Source organism: Camellia sinensis, chromosome 14, assembly GCF_055761805.1.
Source record: "Camellia sinensis isolate YWXY chromosome 14, ASM5576180v1, whole genome shotgun sequence".
NCBI classification, from domain to species: Eukaryota; Viridiplantae; Streptophyta; class Magnoliopsida; order Ericales; family Theaceae; genus Camellia; species Camellia sinensis.
The window spans coordinates 115,383,005-115,409,498 of record NC_138974.1 but is presented as its reverse complement, the minus strand read 5'-3'; the positions used below and the strand labels follow the sequence as shown (position 1 = coordinate 115,409,498).

The 26,494-nt window shown below is 34.7% G+C and overlaps 1 protein-coding gene across 1 annotated transcript; it reads right to left on the bottom strand.

Annotated features, from left to right (window-relative positions):
- Positions 1–26,195, bottom strand: LOC114256368 (GDSL esterase/lipase 1). The gene is made up of 5 exons (XM_082907198.1): positions 25,651–26,195; positions 24,762–24,880; positions 3,209–3,439; positions 1,693–1,954; positions 1–757 (listed from the first exon to the last, which is right to left on the bottom strand). The coding sequence occupies exons 1-5, from the start codon at positions 25,961–25,963 to the stop codon at positions 459–461; spliced, it is 1,224 nt and encodes a 407-aa protein (XP_082763324.1). The 5' UTR covers positions 25,964–26,195; the 3' UTR covers positions 1–458.
- Between the last annotated feature and the right edge of the window lie 299 nt (positions 26,196–26,494).

Genomic DNA, 26,494 nt, shown 5'->3' with positions numbered 1-26,494 from the left:
TTTGCAATCTTATCCCACACATGTATACAAACTTTTGTGTTTCGAACCCATGACCCTAGGTCACAAACAACATTTCCATAATAATACAAAAGTGTAAAATACACATATAGTCCTTAAGCCATACGTTACGTGTCATTTTGATCCTTCAAGTTACAATTTTGTCAATTTATTTCATAAATTTTTAATTTGAGTCAAATCGACCCAATTTCAAACAAGCTGATAAAATTAGTAATAAAATGTTGTATAGTACCATTTCATTAACAATTTTTATGCACTGTTTGAAATTGAATCAATTTGACTCAAACTAAAACTTTTTTAGGACTAAATTGACAAAGTCAAAACTTTGAGAACCAAACCAACACAAAACACATATTTGACCATAGAAATATTTTATTTAAACAAGTTCAAAGTGGTAACATTCTCTTTGGCATTAGGGGTTACATGTTGCTAATTATGTATTAGTAAATCTGCTGAGTATCTGATTCAGGATCATCAACCAAGTCAGCAATACTGGTGAGCTTGTTGAAGAAGAAGAGTTGTTGAAGGTTGTATGGTCCAACATAGTCAAGGGGTCCATCCCAGAGAGCCTTTGCAAATTGCTCATGGATCCTCTCTGTTGGATGAAAAGAATCCCACCATACATAATCATCTGCATTATCACATAATTGGTAATCTGTCACCTTGTTTGTTCCTCCACATGTGAATAAACCCCTAAAGGGTCCTGTTCCACAACATGCATTCATCCCTTCCTTGAACCCTTCACAATAAAATAAATAAATAAATAAACATATGTGGCTTGAATTAGCTACATGACCAGGAAAGATATGCCCTTTTGTATCTATCATTTTTGCAAATAAAAAAAAAATATACAGAAAAAATAGTCAAAAAGTTTTCAAATCATTTCAAATTTGGTAGTTAGATTAAAAACAACATTTTAAATTAGACTAAGATTTAATGGAAATCTGAAGGAAATTTGAGTTAGTAAAAAAATTACAATTCGCCCCCAGCCTCTTTGGGGAAAGAAATCAAGTACGATGAAAGACGAAGAGTGTGGGATCTTCTTGCAGTTGACATTGGCTACTAAGGTTTTAATAGTGTAGATTTAAAGTTGACGTGTTCAAATTAAATTATGTACTTTTCTAAAAAAAAAAATTTGAGGTACATGCAATGCTGTTTCCAACTAAATGTATTACAAAGGTTCATTATGATCATAATAATGCTTTGCAAGAATGCACATCATTTAATCATATAATTACATGATTATAGGCTCCACAGTGCATTACAACTCAAATAGCTAGATTTAATTGTCTAGTTTTTATAACAATTTTACTAGATAGAAGTATCAATGAAACTCTGTTACATATTGAGAAAATGTATTTAGAAAAGTTCTAAAATTTAAATTATGTAAACCAGATTTATTCTCGTTGTGATCCAAGTTTAAATGTACAATATACATTCAAATTCTGCGTACTTTTTCTGAGTATTTTTTTTTCTCTAAATACTCGACATTTCTAAATAAAACCCAATTATCTAAATTGCACATGACATTTTCAACTTTAAGATCTTTACCATGTTTATATGTGATAAAGACAATTCATGCAAGTAATAAAAATTGTAAATTTATTAATTTATGTAACATTATAGAATAAAGGATGAATTTGAGGAATTGAGATATAGGGAATATATACATACCATACTTAGAAGGATTATTAATTCTATCTTCAAGCCAGACATAGAAATTGGAGTTGCAATACTTGAAACCTTTAAATAGATGTTCAAGGCTGGTGAGGACAGCTTTGAGAGCATTATTATGTGCTAGTGCTAGGGCACAGGCTTCTTCAAAACAACCTCCTTCTTCATTGCCTTTAGGGTTTGCTGCTCTCAGTGCTGGTAAGCAACCCAAAGGTGATAGGCTTAGAAACCCAAATTTTCTACCCCCTTTCTCATACAATTCCTGAATCATTGCCAATAATCATATTATAGCCTCAGCAATGTATTAATCTCACAGTCAATTAGTAAGATGAGAACTGTTATATACCATCAAAATACTTCATGTTACTTCACCAAAAATAAAAATAAAAATTTAATGAAATGGCATGGCATGGCATGGCATGGCCCATAAACAAATAAAGCTGTACAATGCTTGAGTTATATATACTAGAATGGGAAGTACACTATCTTGTACAAATGAAAATAGGGTAAATTACAATAAACCCTCTTAAGTTTTGATTCATTTGCACTTTGTCCTCCTAAACTTTAATAGTTACACTTAACCCTTTCTGTTAAGATTTTGTTAGGGATTTAAATAGAATCTTAACACATGACGCCTTCAATTTTTAGGACAATAATGTCCTAATCTGGTGATCTCATTTGCATTTTGTCTCCTTTATCTTAGTAGTAAAGTGTAAATGGGATCATTAAATAAGGACATTTAAAAATTCAACAAGTGTGTCATTTACTTCATACATGATCTGATTTCGTTTCAACCTCTAATAGAATCTTAATAGAAGTGGTTACGTGTAACAAGATAATACTTCAAGTTAATTAATTATTATTAATTGTTGAGTTTTGAAATTCATAGAAGCAGAATACAAATGGATCATAGTTTAAGAAGTTTACTATAATTTACTCTTGAAAATATCGTGTTATGAAATCTACAATCAAAGTAGTTAAAGATTCAATCTATGGTATCATCGCCCTTATATTTATGTAACTTCGCTTGTGGTTATTTTTAGAAATTAAAAAGAAAAAAAAGAAAAAAAAAAGTGATATATCTATATCAACTCAGTTATAGATTTTATATAATATATTAGTGATGTGTGCACACTTGATGGGTGGGCTATTGAAACTGTAAAGGAGTTATAAATTTTGATATGAGTAATTACATGAGGCAAGAAGTTAGACACTTACATGAGGATAGCTTGAGAAAACCAAAAAAAGTGACAATTTACACAGGATAGTTTGAGAAAACCAAAAAAAAAAAGTGACAATTTACACCAACTCATGTGTAGACTTTGTATAATAGTATATATATATATGAAACTATGGGTTCAGAAAATACTAAATTCTTTTTCTTCATTTGAATATTTAGACTAGAATAGGCAATTGTTTTGAAGGATTATTTCTATTTTGATCTGTATTGCTTTATTATCTCACAATAAAATAAATTCGATGACAAATATGGTTTCTTGTAAGCGTGAATGCTGACCTGGATTGCTTGTGTCAAGTTCCCAATGACCATCCCAACATATTCTTCAGGGTGATGTAGTTGTTGCATTGTTGGATTGACCAAGTAACCACCCATATAATCATTACTTCCAATGCTAATGAAATAAACAGCTTCTGATATCAACTTCTTAGCTCCCTTTTCTCCTAACTTCTCTGTTAATGCTTTTTCCACCGCTTCAAAATTCTTCAACTGTGTCTTCAGATCAATCACCTACTAGCCACACCACCAACAATTACATTTTAATTTCAAAAAATTAAAAAATTGTAAATTATTTGCGAGGATTAATTTGTAAAATAAATTATATTATTACAAGTAGAAAGTTAGATGTTATGAAAGATGACAAGAAAATGATTTGCAACGTAATTTTTGTACATAAAACTTATCCACAATATTATGATCTTCATAAATGAAAATGTTAAGCAAGGGGAAGATATAAACGGACATAGGATAAAAAAACCAAACCAAATGAAACCAAGTTTTAAGTCCTATCAAATGGGGTCGGCTACATGAATCTTTCTTCTCCATTCAATTCTATCAAAAGCCATTTGGTTAGCCCATGTCATATCTCTATTTATTACAGTAGCCCACGTTAATCTAGGTCAGTCCTTTCCTCTAATACTTTCCTTTACCGTCACTATATTGCATCACTTCACTACTGCCTCTATTGGTCTTCGTTGTATATGACCAAATCATCTCAATTTATTCTCTCTTAACTTATCTTCTATCGGTGCTACTCCTACCCATTCATGAAATACTCATTCTTAACTCTGTCTTTTCTAGTTTTGTCACACATCCACCTTAGCATTCTTATCTTAGCAACACTCATCTTATCTACATGTTTTTTAATTGCCCAACATCCCGTCCCATATAACATCGCTGGTCTAATAGTCGTTCTATAGAACTTCCTTTTTAATCTAGTAGGTACTCGTTTATCACACAGTACCCCAGATGCACTCTTCTACTTAAGCCACCCTGTCTTAATTCTATAAACCACATCTGCTCTAATCTCCCCAGCTGTTGTGATAATTGATCTTAAATAATGAAAAAGTTCACTCTTACGTAGTTTTTTATTCTCAATTTTCACTTCTTCTTTGTTTCCGTTGTTATTATTATTAAAATTACACTCCATGTATTCCACCTTAATTCTGCTTATCCTAAATTCTAAATCCTTGAGATTCAAATGCTCGTCTTCAAGTCTCCAACTTAGAGTTAACTCATTTTCTAGTCTCATCCACTAACACAATATCATATGAAAAAAGTATACACCATGGCACATCATCCTGAATATTTCTCGTCAACCCATCCATACCTAAAGCAAAAAGATAAGGACTTAAGGTTCATTTTTGGTGTATCCCCATCGTAATTGAAAATTCACTTGTCTCTCCAGTCAACGATCTAATAGTGGTCACTTGAAGAAAACCATGATTCAATCCATTTCCTTTACTGATCTTTCAATCTTGATTTCAATGATACAACATCTCTTCTATATGTATACAACACTTCATACACTCCAGTACATTTTAGATGATTATGCTATATCTCTATTTTATACACGTGCTTTAATTAGTTGGTTATAACCGCCTTTTAACTGCCTTGATAAGCTGGATATGGCTTGAGCACATGCTGATGCTCTAACTATAGCTTGAGCTATGGCTTTAGCTGTGGCTTTAGCATCAGGATTAGTATCTTTAACATTCCCCTTCAAGCTGATGGGCAGATTGAAGACCATGAGCTTGTGTTTGAGATACTGAAATCTGTAGACAGCCAAAGGCTTGGTGAACATATTAGCTAGTTGTTCAATAGTAGGAATGTATTTGAGGGTAAGGTGTTTGACGAACACTTTATCACGCACAAAGTGATAATCGATTTCAATATGTTAGAATGAGAGTGAAACACAAGATTTGAGGCCAAGATTATTGCGGAAAGATTGTCACACCAAAGAATAGGAGTGGTAGGAGAAGAGATACCAAGCTCAATAAGTAACACAGAAATCCAACTTAACTTTGTAGCAGTATGAGCTAAAGCTCGATATTCAACCTCCGTCCTTGGAGTACCTTGAGACAGTGGCTTGTTTCTTGGCTGACCAAGACACCAGGTTTTAGCCAAGAAAAATACAAAACCCATAAGTAGATTTTTTTTACATAAATGTCTCCATCCTAATTAACACTTGAGAAACCATGAACATCAAAGGTGCTAGGAGTAAATGTCAAACCATGTGTGAGAGTACCCTGCACAAATCTGAGAAGCCTTTTTACTGCAACGAAATTCCCAATGGTAGGAGCATGCATATGTTGGCATGCTTGATTAACAGCTAGGGACAGATCAGGTTGAGTGATGGTAAGATATTGTAAGGCGCCAACAATGCTTCGATAGAGATTAGGATTATCAAATGGAAGGGAAGGATTATGAGGAATACTAGGTTTAACAGAAATAGGTGAAGAACATGGTTTACAATTAGACAACCCAGCTTTACGAAGAATTTCTGTGGCATATTTCTCCCGAGACAAAAAAATACCCTATTGTTGTAGACTGAACTGAAATACCCAAAAAATATGAAATATCCCCTAACTCCTTCATTGAAAAAACACTATGCATTTGAGTAATGAGAGCTTGAATGTGCGAAGAATTACTTCTAGTAAGCAAGATATCATCAACATAGATAAGGAGATAAGTCACAGAGGTAACGTTCTGTGAATGAACATGGAAGAGTCACACTTGCTATTCTTGAAATCTTGAGAGAGCAAAAAAGTGGAAAAAGTAGAATACCAAGCTTTGGGAGGTTGTTTCAGGCCATATAAAGCTTTTTGAAGTTTGCAAACATGAGTAGGTGAAGAAGAAACCAAAAAAATAGGAGGTTGAAGCATGAACACCTCTTCTTCAAGAAGGCCATGAAGAAATGCATTAGAAATGTCCAATTGTTTAAGAAGCCAAGCATGTTGAAAAGCAAGACAAAGCAAAATTCTAATTGTAGGCTATTTGGCCACAAGACTAAAAGTATCCTGAAAATCCACACCCTCTTGTTGTAGGTAACCTTTAGCCAGTAACCAAGCTTTTATGCCTAGCAATTGTTCCATCATAATTCTTTTTAACCTTGAAAGCCCACCTACATCCAATGGTATTCTTAGCAGGTGGTAGAGGAACTAAGGCCCAAGTGTGTTGCTTCTGAAGAGCACTGAATTCTTCTAACATAGCTTTATGCCTGATAGGAGACAATATAGCTTCTTTATAAGAAGGAGGTTCTGTGTCTGAGTAAAGAGAAAGAGAAGAGGAGACAATAGCTAGACATTATGAAGAAGTGAGAAATTTGGACCTAGTGATCATGAGATATATATTAAAAGAAACTAGGTGAGGTGGCGACAAAGGTAAATGAATAGCAATAGACTGAATAGGGATATTAAAGCCTAGAGAAAAGGGAGTAACAAGAGGTGAAGGAGAGGAACTAGAAGTAATTGGAGAGTTAGAATGGTGATTAGGAACATGAGGAGAAGAATTCTAAGCTGGAGCATAAAGAGATAAAGATGGTGTTGAAGGAGATGAAGAATAGAGGGACTGATTAGGAGTTGCAGAAGACCAGAAGAAGGATTGAATGACAAGTAGGGTAGAAAAAGAAGTGTAAGAGGAAGATTGGGAAGAAGACTGGGCAAAAAGAAAAAATACTTTCATTGAATACTATATGTCTAGAAAAATAAATCCGACATATAAGAGGGTTAAGACATCTATAATCCTTGACAAATGGATGGTACCCCAGAAACACAAATGAAATAGATTTAGGCTGAAGTTTTTAGAATTGTAAGGTTTTAGCCAAGGGAAACATTGACACCCAAAGGTCTCAAAAAAAGGAGTAATTAGGTGGTTGAGTGAAATAGAATTTCAAATGGTGAATTATGCTCAAGTTTAGCTGATGGCAGTTTATTGATAAGGAAAGTAGCAACAACTATGGCGTCAAACCAATAATGCAATGGCAGAGAGGAGTGATGAATTAATGCAACAGCAGTCTCAGTAATGTGACTATGTTTCCTCTCAGCAATTCCATTTTGAGAGAGAGTGTATGGACAAGAGCTTTGATGAACAATTCCTTGAATACTCAGGAATTTCTTCATTTTAGAATTGAAGAATTCTATACCTTCATCAGTTCTCAAGATTTGCAAAGAATTGTTGAATTGCTTTTCAACATATGCATTAAATTCAATGAATTTGTCATACACTTCACTTTTATATGATAAGGGGTAAAGCCAAGTAAAACTACTATAATCATCAACAAATGGAACATAATACTTGTAACCAGAACTGGAAGCATAAGGCCCCCAAACATCATTGTGGATTAAAGAAAGTAGCGCATTTACAGTACAATTTGACAACTAAAATGGAAGTCGATGACTTTTAGCAATGCAACAATTAGTACAAATAGGAATTGATGTTTTGTTAGGAACAGACAACAATGATTTCAAATGATTGAATTTTATTACTAATGGATGGCCTAATCTATTATGCCAAACAGACGCAGATACAGATGTGGAAGCATGTGAAAAGTTGTAATAAGCATGCAGATGAGGTGAGATAGCAGCAACAGAAGTAGGATGAAATTGGTACAATCCATTCATATTAGTACCCTAATGAAGAATTCGCTTCGAATCCTTGTCTTGAATCACAAAATTAGAGGCATCAAAAGTGATAAGACAATTATTATCTTTAGCTAATTTGTGAACAAAACCAGATTAGATGAAATAGATGGAGAATGCAAGATATGATTCATTTTAAAAGTGAAATGAGGTGTTGGAAGCAATCCTTTACCCGTATTATGAACAGGAACTGTGTTGCTATTGCTTATAGTAACATGATCAGATCCTTAATAAGGCTGAGAACAACTGAGGTTACTCAGATCATGAGTAATATGATCAATTGCAGCAGAATCTAGGTACCATGGAACTGGAGAAGAAAAAGGAACTGAAGAGGCAACAAAAGCTTTAGAGTTCTGTGAGTTTGGTTGAGATGAGGTGGTGGAGGATCAAAACTCTGGATCGATACGATGCCAACAGTCCAAGACAGAGTGACCATGTCCTCCACAAATTTGACAAGCCAAAGATAAAGAGAATCGACCTCTGCCTCTGAAACAACCACAAGTATTATAATTTCTGGAAAAACTAGAAGTATTTTGAGAGGCTAAAAAATTATGAGAAGAATTATGTGAAAAATTTTGATGTGATCTTCCACATCTACCTTCTCTGGAAAATCTGCCTCTTGCTCCATAACCTCTAGAATAATTCTGGTTCTGGTCTTTGATAGAGGAGAAAACCATAGTTGGTTCAGTGTGATCTTTGCGATGCTTGGACTCAATATGTATGGGTTCAGAACTTAACAAAGAAGATAGTTTACCCATGGAGATGGATTCTGATCGAGCTCTAATTGTTGTTTTGAATGCATCATACTCATTCAGAAGGCCATTTAAGGTAAGGAGAACCAGATCTTCATCATTCATTAGCACTGAGGCAAGAGAAAATTAACTGACTAGTTCTTTGATTTTAGAAAGATAATCATCCATGGAATCAGTCTTCTTTGCAATGTTATTCAATTTGTTCTTTAATTGATGAACATAGAGAGCGAGAAAGAGTAGTAAATCGCTTATGTAATGCAAACCAAACCTCAGAACAACTATGAAGATAAAGAATAGTTGAGTAAATTGCTAGAGTTAAAGTTGCAGTGATACAACTAAGTAAATGTGCATTAATGATTTTCCATTGTAAATATGCAGGATTGCCAATTTCTGTACCTGTTTTATCTCTAATCTTCACTACAGGACATGGTGAAGATCCATTAACAATGCTAAGAAGATCTGTTGCTTGTAAAATGTTCTTTGTTCGATTATTCCAGATCAAGAAATTCGAGGAGTCAAGCTTGACTATGATAAACGAAGATAAATTGGAGATCAACAGAGATAGATTTAGAGGAATAGACGAAGAAGAAGAAGAAGCCAGGGATCAAATCGCAAGAGAATTAAGCTCTTATACCATGAAGAAAACCATGATTCAATCTATTTCCTTTATTGAACTTTCAATCTTGATTACAATGATACATCATCTCTTCTATATATATACAACACTTCATACACTCCAATACATTCTAGATGATTATGCAATATATTTATTTTATATACGTACTCTAATCAATTGGTTATAACCGCCTTCTAAATGCCTTGATGAGTTGGATATGGCTTGAGCACATGTTGAGGCTCTAACTGCAGCTTGAGCTATGGATAATGCTTGAGGTGTGGTTTTAGTTGTGGCTTTAGCATCAAGATCAGTATTCTCAACATCACCACACCTTCATACACGTTCCTAATCACGTCAATGTAGTCTTTTGTCACCCATTTCTTCTCTAACACCCAAAAGATTATATTTCTAGACACTCTATCATATGTTTTCTCATGATCGATAAAAATCATACGAATGTCTCTTTTTTTCTCTCTATACTTTTCTATTACTCTCCTCAAAAGATAAATCGTTGCCATTGTTGACCTTGGGGCTTTAATCCAAATTGATTCTCTGACACCTCTGTTATATCTCGCAAACGACATTCCATCACTCTCTCTCACACTTTCATTATATGACACATCAGCTGAATTTCTCTATAGTTGTTGTAATTTTGGACATCTCCTTTATTTATGTAGATTGACACTAAAATATTCTTCCTCCACTCATCTGGCATTTTCCTAATCAACAAAATCTTACTAAATAACCTGGTTAACCTACCCACCTAAAAAAACCTAGTTAACCAAGCAATCCCCTTCTTACCCAAACATTTCCAAGTTTTAATAAGGATATCATCGGGTCCTAAAGTCTTATTCGATTTCATCTTCGTAAGTGCAATTTCCACTTCAAAGTTTCTAATCCTGCGATAAAACCTGTAGTCTTAGTTTTCCTTATTGCTAGCTACTTCCTTCCATTTTGACCTTCCTCCATGTTCTTCATTTAATAACTTCTCAAAATAACTCTTTCACCTATCCTTAATCTCTTCATATTTCATCGACACCTCAAAGTCCTCACTCTTGTTACACTTAACCTGATTAAAATTTCTTATTTTTCTCTCTTTTATCTTAGCAAATTTGTATATTCACTTCTGTGCCTCCTTACTATCTAGTCTAGTGTATAGGTTATCATAGGCTTTCAATTTAGCCTTTCTCACTACATTTTGAACCTCTTTATTAGCCAATCTATATCTCTTAAGGTTTTCCTCAATCCTATCATTCTGCCACTTTTTAAAACACTTTTTTTTGTCTTTACTTGTAACAACCCCAACCTCTGATTAACGTTAATCCATGATTAATTATGCCTACTTAGCAATTGAGGTGAATTCTGCATTAAACTGCATGTGTGTGATGCATTGTTTGTGTCTATATCTGTTAGGCGTAGAAAGATTTATTCACGTTTTAGTTTCGGTTTACGAATTGAAAGCCTTATCGGCGTCCGAATCAGAAATTGACTTGATTTATGTGCTAGTTAGGATTTATAGAATTTTATGGTAGGTTTAATTAAAATTCGATTTGGAACAATTAAATTAGATTTAATTAATGCTATGTGCTTACTTTTGATCAATTAGCTTACTTTTGGATTAATTGCTACCCTACAAGCCACTTTGACACTCCACTCACTCCTTTCTCCATCTTACATGCACCTTTGAGTTCTCTAAGACCCAAAAACGTGAGAGAGTGAGAGAATTGAAGCCTTAAGTTCAAGATTTGAATTCAACAAGAGGGGAATTGCCAGAATGGTTGGTGAATTATGAAGAACTAGTGGACTTTAACTTCAACCCTTGAGAATTCACGTCACTAGGTAAGGCAACAAGCTCTTGGTTGTGTAATTGAACTAGATTTTGTGAGATTTCAAGCAAATTAATTGAATTCATGTAAGGTTTGAGCTAGGATTGGAGGGAACTAAGTCAATCCATGCATGCATGCATAAATTTCCATGTTTTGAGTTTAATTTTCAAAGGATTCCCTCATGCATGTTCTGATTTCACTTTAACTTTGGGAAAACAATTATTTTCATGTTATTTGGTAACATTTGATCATGATTTGGAGGCTTGAAGCTTAAATCATTTCATGCATGTCATGTTTTGGGCCACGTACAAAATTTAAGTTGAGTTTGTGCATAATTGGTTTGCTCTTGGGCCATGATTTCTTGAAATGATTCTTTAAACATGTTGTATTATGAGTTTTCATGTATTTCCTCAAATTATAGGCCCAGAAAATCGAGTTTGATGCTTCAAAGGTCGAACTTGAGCTTGGTGATCAAATCTGGAAATTCCAGAAATTTGATCCACGCTCGAGCGTGAACTCTGAGTACATGCACTCTGCTCGAGTGTCGAGGTTTACGCTCGAGCGTGAAATGCATATACCCAGAAGTTTGTGTGTTTTACAGTCCGCTCAAGCGAGGGAATTCACGATCGAGCGAGATTCTGAGTCTCACGCTCGAGCGTAGGTCGAGCGCCCGTCGAGCGTGAAAATCACGCATCAAATACTTTTCAAGAGTTTACAGTCCGCTCGAGCGTAGAAAGTCACGCTCGAGCGGATCTTCATTGTCTGCATGTCCGCTCGAGTGGGGAAAGCCACGCTCGAGCATGGACCTTATTTTCAGCAAGTTTTAAGAAATACTTTCCAATGCATTCTTGCATCCTTATCCTATCTTAGGCATTCCTAGGCCATGTCTAAGACTCCATAATGAGGATTAAAGGTTAGAGACATACTAAGAGCAAACGACATAAGTTATATACAATTTGAACGTGTGTTTCAAGTATGTATCTGTTATGTGTTATGTAGGTCACGCGCCGCGTACCGTTTGACCAATCTACACCGTCTGTCTGTCTCAAGGCCAACTGTGAGTAATAACATAGTAAAGCTATGTTCAACTTTATTTATTTTCTGTGTGATGAATTAAGATCTGTTTTCTGAAATGATATGTTATGTACAATGAATGATTGTCCAATTTTTGATATGTATTTGTGATATCCTTACATCTTGTGATATCTGTTGGTTGTTACCTAGTATCGAAGGTTCCATCATGGGACTTAATCTATCTGCACTCTGTTACCCGTACCGGAGGCTCCATCATGAGGCTCAGCGTGTTTATTCTCTGTTACCCGGATTCGGAAGTTCCTTTATGGAACTGGTTATTCGTAACCCTCACGTGTCTGCATCTGTTCTGTATCTGTTCTGTTAATGCTAATGGATGTATCACGTATACTTAAGCATACCTCATGATTTCTATGTATGATCTGGACAAATTATGAATTTGATACGAAACTAAATTATGACTTCTGAATCTGTACAGACTTATTCATTGAAACCCCTTTACTCTGTTATTGTTCACTGAGCTTTCGCTCACAGTTTATATTATGTATGTAGGTGAGCCGGCGCGTGATCAGGGCCAGAGTTGACGGCCTTCATTTCTGTTTTTGTCAGCCAACCGTTGTGCCTCCCGAGGAGGTTCCGATCGAAGTCTAGTTACATGGCTATTTTTATACTTATGTTAGTCTCTGTCTGTTTGGTAAAGTCGGGTCCTGGGAATTACACTTTTGTAAATGTTTTGTAAATATTGATGTCCTTCGACCGACACACTTATGTATATATATAAGTTTTGAAATATTATGTCCCATGTATGTTATCACAGCTCATTGGACCTTGTCTATTTCGTATATTTGCTTCCGCAGCCCCTTATTATTTGCTAATTTGTCAAGAGGCCTTTGGTAATCCAAGGATTACTGGCCGGTTACGATTCTAAACCTACAGGGGCGGGTTTGGGTCGTGACATTACTACTGGTTGAACCAAATCCCTCCACCACCAAGTTTTCTTAGAGTTAGGTCACTTTCCTTTCGACTCTTCAAGGACTTCCCTTGAGATTTTCTTCGTACAATTGACCATCAAGTTCTATATAGTGTTGGCATCATCCTCTAAGTCCCAAGTACTTTCTTCATCCATTCTATTATTAAATATTTATAGTTTATCCATTTTTAGTTGCCACCATCTTATCCTATGGTGCCCACTATTCTATCTAACTTGGTGTTGCCCTTTAAAGCGTAAATAATTTTATCTAATTTAGCTGATATAGTCCTTGATGGAGCAGAATAGCAAAAAAAAAAAAAAAAAAAAGATTTGTGCAATGGATCCTATTTAAGTGGGAGATAAGTGTTTAGTTTGGTGTAATTTGATTTGGTTTGTTTGTGTTGGTAAACAGGTCGGGTTTCAGACTCGGTTTTAGGTGCCCATAGTGGCATGACCCATGTAAGACCCATCTGAATTTAATTTGAATATAAATTCAACGCTATCCTAAGAGATAAAGATAGCTTACCGTCCCATCTTATCTGGGATAAGGATGGGTGGTTATCCATATCTCTATATATTAAACCTATTAATATACCTATTATTATGTGAGTGAATTGACGAAGCAAAACGTAATATTGTGGGTAAAAATATATGTTCTTTCAATCTCTCTGCCATTGAAGAACACAAGCCTTTGTATTGTGAGTTGTGTGAGTGTTACTTGCATGGTAGTATCACTCCACTGCTAGAATTCCAACTGGTGATTCGGAGGCACGTGATTCACTCATCAGGTTCATTATTTTCAGATTCAAGATATTCAAATATGGATTGAATCCGCTAATCCGCTGTGTATAAATATTCTTGAGTGTTTTCATAATTTTTTATGCATGAAATATGAGTGTTTTTGTCATTATATATATATATATATATATATGTATCATTAAATATGTACATGTATGTTTCATGCAAGAAAATTAATGATTTTCAAACTATCTTCAATCACCTAGAAATTCATATATGTTATAGTTCATATCATATAAAGGATATCTACAAAGTTTCATTAAAATTGAACGATCAGATTTGGAGAAAAATGGAGACCTATTTTATATTTTTGAAACTTTGATTACATTTTGGTTTTTCATGCTTCGTTTTCATGATATGAAACTTGTATATTTGGATTCCTTGTCTCGAGACCTTCAAAACCATATATTATTTGCATGTTTTCGACTTACGGTATGAAAGAAATCGTAAACTCTAATTTAGGTTCATTTTTATGTTTGCTGGTTCATTATAGATGATGAAGCGCATCCCACTCTCACTAGAGAGAGAGTGGATTACACTACCTATTTTACACTTGTCAAAATAAAAAATCGAGACCGCCATTGGATTCCTCTTGAAAAATCGAGTCAGATAGTGCCAAAATAGAGCCAAAACGGAGTTCGGGAGGTGGCGCGTGGGCCCCATGCGCTCAAAGTCACCATCACGCTCTTCTAAGCATTGATGCGTGACCTGACGCGCGCTGACATTTGCATTGATACAATCTGCTGATGCAAGCTGCTCAGGTAAGTGTTGATGCACACGATGGGACTGTTTTGGCTCAATTTGTTTGTTTTTAATTTAAAAACTACGTTAATTGCTTGTATATTATTCGTTATAATTCTGATTGAAGCATGGCTGGTATCGTTAGACTCGTAATAGCATGACTTGGATTTTGGATTTGAAATTTTTACAGTACACTATTGGAATAATGTTTTATTTTTTGGTATGAATTATGTATTGTTTCAGATGCTATATTATTTATTTTTGATTTTCTGTGTAGTTTTAATTACTTAAAATTTTAGAAAAAAAATCAAGAAAATTATAGAAATAATTAAACACTTTTATGGCATATTTTGAAAGTTAAAATAGCATGTTTAGTTCTTTATTTATGAAGAGAATTAATAGAATGTTTAGATTCAAGATGTTGAATGCTATATTCTAATTATTTTAATTCCATGATTAAACATAATAGTATGTTGCTTTTTAACATGCCATAAGTAGTGGTAGTTTTTTTTTTTTGAGAGAGAATTTATGAATTCTCTACGATAGCCCAATTTTGCGCATAGAGTTAAATTAAATATTGATAATTGTTACTAGTGGCACAAGAGATGATTACGAGCATAGCAAATTTTCAATCTTGTAACTTGTGTAATGTTATTATTGTTTAATTTGTATTCTTTTGCTGCAAAATAATTATGTGTTGATATATTTAATATCCCTTGCGCATTTTTTCCTAGATATTCAGGCATTGCAACTAAGGCAGTTTTGGCATATTTGACTGAGGAAGAGAAATTGGACGACGATAACTTTGACATTTGGCGCCATAAGATCCAATGTCTCCTCAATGAACAAGAGGTTCTGCACACACTTGACCAAATGATGGTTGAACCTGAAGAAGGAAACACAACTCAATATCATTATGATCTTGACGCTTACCAAGTTTGACGTGAGAAAGATCAATGTGCCCGCTTTACCATGTCAAGCAGCATGCACAACGACTTGATTAGTGAGTTTGTGTGTAAACGAATTGCATTTCATATGTGGGAAGCTCTCAAACAAAATTGTGGTGTTGCCGCTTTGGAAAAGCCAAACGCTCATATGAAATCAGGAGTTGTTGCACTGAAGCACAATGGCGCTAAAGTTTTTAAGCGCAAGAGTAAGAGAGGTGGCAAGAAAGTAAATTCTATGGTGATGTGCTTTAACTGTAATAAAGAGGACACTTTGCTTGAAATTGTCCTAAGCAGAAGAAGGTACTCTCTTACTTGTGTTCTCGCATTGAATGCTTTGTATCTAGTCAAGATTTAATTGCCCATTCTCCTTATTTGTGGGTTGTAGACTTAGGAGCAACAAACCATGTTGTGAGGAGCAGAGTAGGGTTTGTGGATTATCGTTGTGTGCCTGCTGGAAACAGAAAATTTTTCATAGGGAATGAGTCCATTGTAGAGGTGCTTGGCATTGGCACATACAAACTGGAGATGCAATATGGGCGCACCTTGTATCTTCATAATGTTCTTTATGCTCCAGATGTTCGTCGAAACTCAGTTTTAGTTGTTAGCATGATGAGCTTAGGCTTTAGCTTTCATTTTGAGAATAAAAATGTTAGTATTTATTTGGGCACAGTTTTTTATGGTTCTGGTTATCTTGCAGACGGTTTATTGATTTTAGATGCGGATGATTCTAGTTTTGATAATAATGCTAGCGGTTGTTTCTTGTATTGCATATGTTTGTGACAATGATTATATGAGATGGATGCTAGATTAGGCTACATTGCGCAAGACAAGATAACTAGATTGGCTAGAGGAGGCCTTTTAGGTCCACTCGCTAGAGTCACTTTACCCATGTGTGAGCACTATCTTGTTGGAAAATCAACAAGGAAACCATTTGGGAAAGCCAAAAGGCCATCTATCTTATTACAACTTATTCATTCATACATCTGTGGACCAATAAATGTGAGGGCAAGGCATGAAACCCCTCATTTCATCACATTTATAGATGATTGTATGCGCTATGGCTATGGCTATGTCTATTTGATTTCTCATAAGTCAGAAGCATTGGATTGCTTTAGACAGTATGTTCATGAAGTTGAGAATCAATTAGACAAGAGCATTAAGACTCTAAGGATTAACCGTGGGCGCGAGTATCTATCTAAGCAATTTAAAATGCTTTGTGAAGAAAAAGGAATTATTAGGCAATTAATAATTCCTGACACTCCGCAGCAAAATGGTGTAGTGGAGCGAAGGAATCGCACATTGCTAGACATGGTTAAATTGATGATGGTGTAAGTTAATCTTCTCATTTCTTATTGAGGAGATCCTTTATTGACTGCGGCCTACATCCTTAATCGTGTGCCCTCCAAATCAGTACCTTCTACCCCATATGAGATGTGGATTGGAGAACAACTTGATTTGGGAAATTTGCATCTGTGGGGGTCGACAACTTACATACACAATGCTTCTCATAAGTTTGGGAAGTTGGACCCTAGAGGAAAGAAGTGTATCATCATTCGCTATAATAAGCATTCTAAGGGCTATGTGTTTGTTGGGGAGCAGCCGAATGGAAGTGTGATTGAAACTGAGTCACAAGATGTGGATTTCCCAGAGGAGGATTTCCCTAGTAGAGGTGAAGTAACTACAGATGTGAATCTCTGTGAGATGGAGGATCTACAGGATGACGCACCGAATAGCTAGGTAAAGAATGAGGAAGAAATTCCTTAAGCTCCTAAGGACAGTGGGAGCGATTTTCCTGTCCATGGATTGGATCCAATGGAAGATGATTCTCAAGATCCTCAACTGCATGGAAGTAGGCGTAGAGCCATTCCCCGTCATTATTTTGAGATTGAAGGGGAAGTATTCATGATTAATTCGAGTGATGGGATGGAGCCTAAGAATCTAAATAAGGCTCTCTCATTTCTTGCTAGTAAAGAATGGAATGTTGTAATGAATGAAGAGATGAAGTCTATGAAGAAAATCATGTCTGGGACTTGGTTGATTTGCTGCTAGGGCCCAAGACTATTGGGAACAAACGGGTTCTTAAAATCAAGCGCAAGGCGGATGGTTCCATAGAGAAGTATAAGGCTTGCCTAGTGGCAAAGGGTTATACCTAATTAGAGGGTGCAGACTATAAGGAAACATTCTCACTGTGAGAACCCGAATATAAAAATCAAGTAAATAGTTAAATAATAATAATATTACAATCTCAAATATTTTGGTGGTGAATCCTAAAGTGCAAATTAAATATTTGGAAGGTCTTTTAATTAATTTTAAAACCTAAAATAAATTTATGGTGAAAGTCTTTAATTTAGAGGCAAGGTTTATTATAAATAAATAAAAAATAGAGAAGAGGGTGTGACTTGAACTCTAAACCACAAAATTTATAAATAAGGCTCTTACCATTTGAGTTGCATATAACTTATACATATATTTTGTATATTTATCTATTTATTTGACCTACACATGCTTTAGGTGTACCCAACCATTAGTATAAAATAAAAAACAAAAGAAAAACACTAACTCTCTTATTATTTTCACAACACAACAGTAGCCACTTTAGGTTTCTTAGCAGCCGTGAGTCATTGCGAGGGGGAGAGAGAGAGAGAGAGAGAGAGAAATTTCTAGCATCTTGTGGTTCTACAACTTTAATGTATTGTTCTTCTATAATATATTATATCTATGATTATTGTGTATAGATGTTTCGGTGTATTGATTGGAAGAAAAAGGAATGGATTGGCTGATTCTCTTAGTATTCTGTGTATATTATTATCATACAAAATTTTAAAGCGAATTAAGGAGCTAAATTCGTTAGATAAGAATTCTGCACAGAATCACAAACTTTAAAAATCAAGAAACATATCAAATGAATGAATTTTGAACTGAAATTTTTACAGTAGATTAATTATATATTGAATTGCATATCTAAATTTTTTCATAATTTTTGGGAGTCAAAATCTATATAAACTGATGCGTTCAAATCTGTCCAGAAAACTGGTTTTAAATAGTAAATTCGGGAGTGTTGTTCTCTTTGGGTATAAATTTAAAAATTATCAAATCAGCGTCATTAGAACCGGTTACGAGTCTAGTTTCTTACATTTTTTTCCTTGCATTGATTGCTCATGTATATTAAGAGAACCGTCAATTTCTTTAAAGTGCTGCATAAAACAACCTATTTGGATATAATAAATTGTAGATAATTATTTTGATAAGAAAATCAAGTGAAACCAATTGGGTTTGAAACTTAGGATATATTAGTTGATATCTGGAGGTTTTTGAAATTTTTCGAATAGCGTGGATTGGGTTTTGTAATTTTCAAAGTTAGCGAATAGATTTGGAAAACTTGTTTAAAACTCTGTTTTATCTTAAAGTTATTTTTAGTTAAGGTTCGATCGGAACCTATGTCTTGGGTGATTTTAGACCTTGAAGAACATGAATTTAGGTAATATTTAAGAGTAACGGTGAGTTGGGTTGAGTCGTGTTAGTGCGCTTTAGTTTGGGGTTACTTAGTTTATTATTCCTTTTAGTATGTTTGAATTAGTGGTGACGTGTAATTTTAATACTTTGCTCAGGGCACTAGTTGGACTTTCATACTTTATTCGAGGATTATATTATTTTGTTTTCAGGTGAGTAGTTTCATGCTACATATTTTTATAAATGTTCCTCTACCCTGAACTATTGGAAAATTAAATTGTTGTTTCATGACTAAACTGCTTTGATAAATTATTATATTATCAATGGAATCAAATTATTTTTGAAACATGTGTGAACTTGGCACACTGTAAACTATTTGTTTTGGTCTCATGTTTATAATGATGAACTACCATGTTTTGCGAAACTGATGTGTATTGATTATTGGGACCATATGTGTATTTAGTCCAAGAAAATTATTCCATTGTGTGTGGTGACTCTGGCCACTAGGGAACAGATCTGGGTTGGGCCGTGATGACTCTAGTGCTCAACGATTGTAAGGAAAAGACCTTAAAAAAAAGCTAGGTGACCTTCAATCGGATCGTCTTAGAGAAAAGGCTCAGGTTGCCACCCTGAGGATGACTCTTAGTTCGATATTGGATCCAACGGGACTTATAGCCTTGAGAACTGTGTGGCATATTACTTGTTATTTTCTTGGTACCCAGAAAATTATTGGTGTTCATGTTGTAATCTGTTTTAAGTGGAAAATGTCATTTATCATGTTCTTGCGAGACATGAGTATTTTAACTGTTGAATTGTGGAACCTTCTTTTTGAAACAGATTGTATTTACCAAACTGTATGCCAATCTAGTTTCTGTGATATATATCTTATTTTGGAATTTATCCCTGTTTTCAAAACTGTATTTACTATCCATGTTGCTACTCACTGAGCTATCAGCTGACTTAGTTTTTTTTTATCACTTCCAGGTATTAGAAGGACTTAGAGTGGATTTATGGCGTAGCGAGGACTCAATTGCATGGACCTCTAGGACATTCATTTATTTTGTTTTAGATTGTCATGTCCAATTTGTGCATATTTCTTTTTATTTTTATTGAGGTTCGTTTATGATTATTTTGATATGTGGGCTGTTTATACCCCATAAGTTTGGATGGTTTTGATTACGGTTGATTTTGCCGTTTATAGTTGTGGCATGTCACTGGATTGAGTTTTGGTTATTTATTACTGGACTATTGTATAGTTATTCAATGTGTTTATAGATTCGTGTTTAGGCTTACGTGTGCCTTGGGCTAAGGCCTTGTGGGCCACGGCTGGTCATACCCGGATTTGGGGTGTGACTTGTTGTGAGGTTTGCCTTTATTCGCCTTATTCTGGCCATAGTAGCTTAGTTGGACTTAGAGTTGTATCAGATGGACATTAAAACTGCATTCCTCAATGGAGAATTTGATGAAGAGATCTATATGGATCAACCAGAGGGCTTTATGGTAGTGCGTTAGAAGCACAAAGTTTGTAAGCTTCAGCGATCTATTTACGGCCTAAATCAGTCATCCAGATAGTGGAATTTGAGATTTTATCGAGCCATTATTTCCAATGGGTTTATGATGATCGATGAAGATCATTGTGTGCCTGTCAAACGTTATAAGGATACTTTTCTCATATTGTCATTATATGTGGATGACATACATACTATTAGCTGGGAACAACATGGAAATGATTGTCACAACTAAAAATCGGTTGTCCTCTACTTTTGAGATGAAGGACATGGGTGAAGCAAGCTACGTGTTCAGAGTTAAGATCCTTAGGGATCACCCTAGAAGACTTTTCAGTTTGTGTCAAGAGACTTACATTAAGAATATCCTAGAGCGATTCCAAATACAGAGTTGCAAACCCATTGACACTACTGTTGCGAGGTGGGCAACGGTTTATCCGAACCGCTCGAACCGCCCAATCCGCCCAACCCGCATATAAGTGGGCGGTTTCGCAAACATAATGCGGGCGGATGCGGTTTGAAATATGACAAACTTGCGGGTTGCGGGCGGGTCGCGGTTTAAACCCGCAAACCGCAAAAACCGCCCGCACTTTAATTATTATTATTATTTTTTTTTATATACCAACTTTGTAACTTTTACAGGAGCACCATTATATTCTCTATGACACTAGGATCCTTATTTTTAAGTATTTCTCAACTTTCTTAATGCCGTAGAATTATCAAGTCCTAAACTTGGTTTCTTATATGATTTTCATTGGTGATTCATCTACTTTTTCCTAATAAAATTTTTCTTCTAATGGTCGATAGAACTTATAGTTTGATTATTGATTACTGAAAACCTTTAATGCATTGATATACATTTTTTTCATAGCAAAAATGCTAGTGTAGGGTCTCTTTGTTTTGGGTACTTTCATTTAATGCATTGATATTCAATTTTTATTTGTAAACTCATCAAAAAATTGTTATCACAAATATATAAAAAGAATTTGATGCCTAAATTCGCTAGAAAAAAAAAACTCGAAAATTAATTTTTAAAGAAAAAAGTGTAAACCGCAAACCGCCCGCAACCGCCCGTACATTTGCAAACCCTATCCGCACAAACCGCAAACCGCGCTGCGGGCGGTTGCGGGTTGACTTTTTCCCAAACCGCATAGATGCGGGCGGGTCAAAACCGAACCGCAAACCGCACAAAACCGATCCGCGAACACCCCTAGCGAAAGGCGAGAGCCTAAACCTTCATATGGGTTCAAAGACTCCAGAAGAGAAAAGATAGATGGCCCGTGTACCCAATTCTAATGTTGTTGAAAGCTTGATGTATGCTATGATGTGTACATGACCAGACATTTGTTTTGCAGTCGGATTGGTGAGTCGTTATCAATTCAATCCAGGACCAGCTCATTGGAAAGCGGTCAAGAGAATACTGTGATATCTTAAGGGGACTACAGATTACGTGCTGTGCTACCAAAGTTCTTATCTACGTTTGGTTGGCCATTGTGATGCTGACTAGGTTGGAGACTTGGACGAGCTCAAGTCTACTTTTAGATATGCTTTCTCATTCAATAATGGTACTATATCTTGAAACAGTAAGAGGCAATCCTACATTGCCTTATCAACAATGGAGGCAGAGTTTGTGGCTTGTTCTACTGCTGTTCAGGAGGTCGTTTGATTGAGGAGGTTCTTACAACATTTGGATGTTGTCACACATGCTTCAGACCAAGTGACTATCTATTGTGACAGCATGGTTGCACTTGCTTATGCTAAAGATCCTAAGTACCACTGTAGAACCAAACATATTGATGTGAGGTTTAGCTTCATCAGAGATGTTGTGGCGCAAAATGAGGTGATTTTAGAACACATTTTTACGAATCGCATGGTTGCGGACCCTTTAACTAAGTCTATTGCTAGAGATGTTTATATTACTCATGATGGGGCTTTAGGTTTTCATAGGTGGTGATTTATGTGGTTTCAGTTGAACAATTAATTTATGTATTTGACTTTATGGGATATTTATACCATATATTTGTTAGCACACAGAATAAATAAATTAGATGTTAGTAGGCGAGATTGGCTCACTCACATGAGCAATCACCTTTGGCACTTGATAACGAGTAATGACGAGACTAGTGGCTTATAGATTGGAGCTGAGAGGAGCTCAAAGTCATCCACAATTTATGTCGCCTTGGTTGGAGCCAAGATAAGGTCTTATTAAGGATCAACGTTGGAAAGTATTACCCACATAGCCCACAGTGTGCCTGTTATGTATAGCCAGAAGCGAGATCTCATTCGTCACTTTGGAAGCGAACAAATAGAGAATTTGGGTTAGGCGCTTAAAGTGACCTGTGTGCTTAGAAGTGACTAGACTAAAATATGTACGGTGTATAGAGTCTAACATCACTCTTTAGAAGAGTTACTCCACTGTAGCATGCGTTCATACCGCATGTGCTTGCCAACCAGTTAGTGAGGTGAGAGAATGGATCCTTGCTTCCTTACCGTGTGAGTCCTAAAGGCCATTTCACAATGACCTTACAATGTGCCCTTTGTGACTTTTGACTATGTCATGAGGTGAGGAATTGATGTTCTGCTACTTTGGTGTGTTACTTGCGGTCATGTATGATTCGGCCTTAAGGAACATCATTGGAAAAACGGTCAGTTCTGAATTAAGTGGCATGAGGGCAAAGGGAAGATCATTTAGTTCTACACCTCGACTATATATTCACTGTCGATAATTCACATCAATTTATATGGGATGCGATTGAGTGTAAATATACTGCAAGATTTGAGAGGGTCAAATATGCTCTTTAAAGAATTAGAGATGTTTTGGACCAGTGTAACTAAATGGGTCTGGGGAACATGAGACACTATTTTTGTTATCTTTGGATTGATGTCCATGGAAGTGTTCTCAGCGGTGGCATGGTCCATTGGCCAGTATGAGTTTGTTAAATTTGGACAGATTGAGATAGAGATACAACAATGTTATGCCAATCCATGTGTGAGTGGGAGATGTTGGTAAACGGGTCAAGTTTCGAACCCAAGTTTGGGGCGCTCATGGTGGCATGATGCATGACCCATGTAAGACTCATCTGAATTTAATTTGAATTTAAATTCAAAGCTATCCTAAGAGATAAGGATAGCTTACCATCCCATCTTATCTGGGATAAGGATGGGTGGTTACCCATATCTCTATATATTAAATCTATTAATATACGTATTATTATGAGAGTGAGTTGAGGAAGCAAAACATAATATTGTGGGTAAAAGTATAGGTGTTTTCAAACTCTCTGCCATTGAAGAAAACAGGCCTTTGTATTGTGAGTTGTGTGGGTGTTGCTCGCATTGTAGTATCACTCCAATGTTGGGATTCCAACTGGTGATTCGAAAGCACGTAATTCACTCATCAAGTTCATTATTTTTGGATTCAAGATATTCAGATATGGATTGAATTTGCTAATCCGCTGTGTATAAATATTCCTACAATTTGTAATGGCAATTATATGTATAAAATAAATAACTTACACTAATATCTCTTGAGATTTGAAACTATTATAGTAAATCTCATAATCTTAACATAGTTACACTAGCACTTCCGTCAAAGTTAGTCAACTAATAGAGTTAAATAAAATAATGTTATAGTTAAAAATTGACGGACATTAAATAGACTAAAATAAAATATTAGGTAATTTGAAATTTAAAGGAGGTTGGTACAATTATATTAAAATTGTGGGATGTGTCATTATTTTACCAAATTTCAAGTGAGGTCAATATAATTTATCATTTTTCATATTATGAGCTATCTAGATGTTTTGATTTGAAATAAAAAAGACCATAAAAAATTATAGGGTAAATTACACTGGCTTACCTTGAGGTTTGAAAAAAATACAATTGGTTTCACAATTTTGACATAATTACATTGACTTCTCTTTAAGTAAAATTAAATAGACCGAAACTAACACAGATGTTGCAAAAATACAATTAAAAAAAAGTACAGTATACATGTTCATGTAAAATTAAATAGACAGAAACTAATACAGATATTACTTTTTCATCTATATAACTAACAAATTATTGATAAAATATAGGACTAAGTGTTATAAAAATTAAAACACAATAGAGCTCAATATAATTATCTTAAAACTATGACCTATACTATATTTTCTCCAAATTTCAAAAGAGGTAACTGTCATTTTTTCAAACTTATATCATTTTATATAAAAAAATTATTTGTATACTATTACTCTTAGACATAAGATAAAGATGTGAAAAATAGTCAAATTCATACCAAACCCTGATTGGTCTCAGAAAGGATGCCAGCACCTCCAGAGCCAAAGTTGACACCATTGACATATTCCGCAGATGGTTCCAAGAATGGAGGGATCAGGGGCAACTTTGCATATTCAGCTGTGGAAATTATGTGAACATAAAATAAAGTGTTATGATGAGTTGGAAGAAATTAATGAGAAGAAAGATATTACTCTAGCAAGGAATCAGTGCTAATAACTAATTAATCATGAACAAGAATATAAAATAATCAATAATTTATAATTAAATGAGCATATATAGTAGTCATGCTATGGAGATGTATTCAAATTAAGCATGATTTTCGAGAGATATTATAAAGAATTCACCCCGTAAAAAGTAAAATTAATTAAAGTATAGTTTTAAAGTATTTTTTGGCCTCTTTGATTGTGCTTTATCATTAATTATTTTTTTTAAACACAAAATTTGTTTAACAAACTGTTATTTTCCTGAATTTTTTTTTTTTAATTTTAAACAACTAACTTTTTGGCTGTTTTTTTATCTGAAATTTGAAAAAAAGGATATGTGAAGTAAAAGGAAAATGAAAAGGAAAAGTAAAACAAGAAATTCTACTTCATTTACTTTTTCTCTTCAAATTCCTATACAAATTGATGATCCAATCATAGTTTTCCAAAAAAAAAAAAAAGAAAAGAAAAAAAAAAAAGAACTGATTTTAGACAAGAATAAAAGTAACACAAAACCGATTGTCATGTTGGTATTTTACATAAATTTTGTTTTCAAAAACAGGAAAAACAAAGAAAACGAAAACACAATCAAACATATCTTTAATATTTGCAAGTAAATGAAGGAAGGAGCAGATATTAATATTGATTAATGAATTAATAATTTGATTAATTAAAATGAGTACAAACCAATAAAGTCAACGATGACCCGGCCATCGGAGAAGCGACCGGTAGGAGGGGATTGCTGAAAGAAGCCATTCTGACCATAAGGCTTGTGGTTTGCTCTATTTTCTGGTACTGTCTCTATGTAGTTATTGTTCCCTGGATCCACAGTTGAGTCTCCAAAGATAAACAAAGCACTACTACTACTACTACTACTACTACTACTACTACTACTACTACTACTACTACCTTCACCACCAGCACATGTCAAGTTTACTTGTAACACCACCACCAGTAGAACAAGAAGAAGAAGAAGCAAGTAATTCAACAGCCTCCCCATTGCTATACACACACTACTGACCTTTGATACTAATAACAACTCTACTTACTTCTTTATTTATTCTTACATATATAACTACTCCCCAAACGCATTTTCCAAAGATATGCTATTTTTATTCACTAGGAGAGAGAAGAGAAAAGACAGATAGAGAGAGAGAGAGAGTGCTTTGTTATAATCGTTTACTCAAGTTTTGGTTTTCCTTTGGTTTTATGCCATTCATATGATCCACCTTGGCCGACTGATTCCTCGGGTGTTTTTTTATTGATGTGTAAAACCAATCAATTTATTTGATGTGTACTTTTGTTTTTAATAATTTGTTTAATATATGTATATATATAAATAATGAAAAAAATTTAGTTGACTGTAAGTTTTGCAAAATAATTATAAATAAGTGGTAAATTTTATAAATATTAATAATTATAGTTATAATTTTTTTCTTAAATTTGTAATAATTATCTCAAATTACCACTGAATGATAATTTCTATTCAAAAAATTAAGTTATTTAAGTTCAGTTATTTACATGAAGGAGA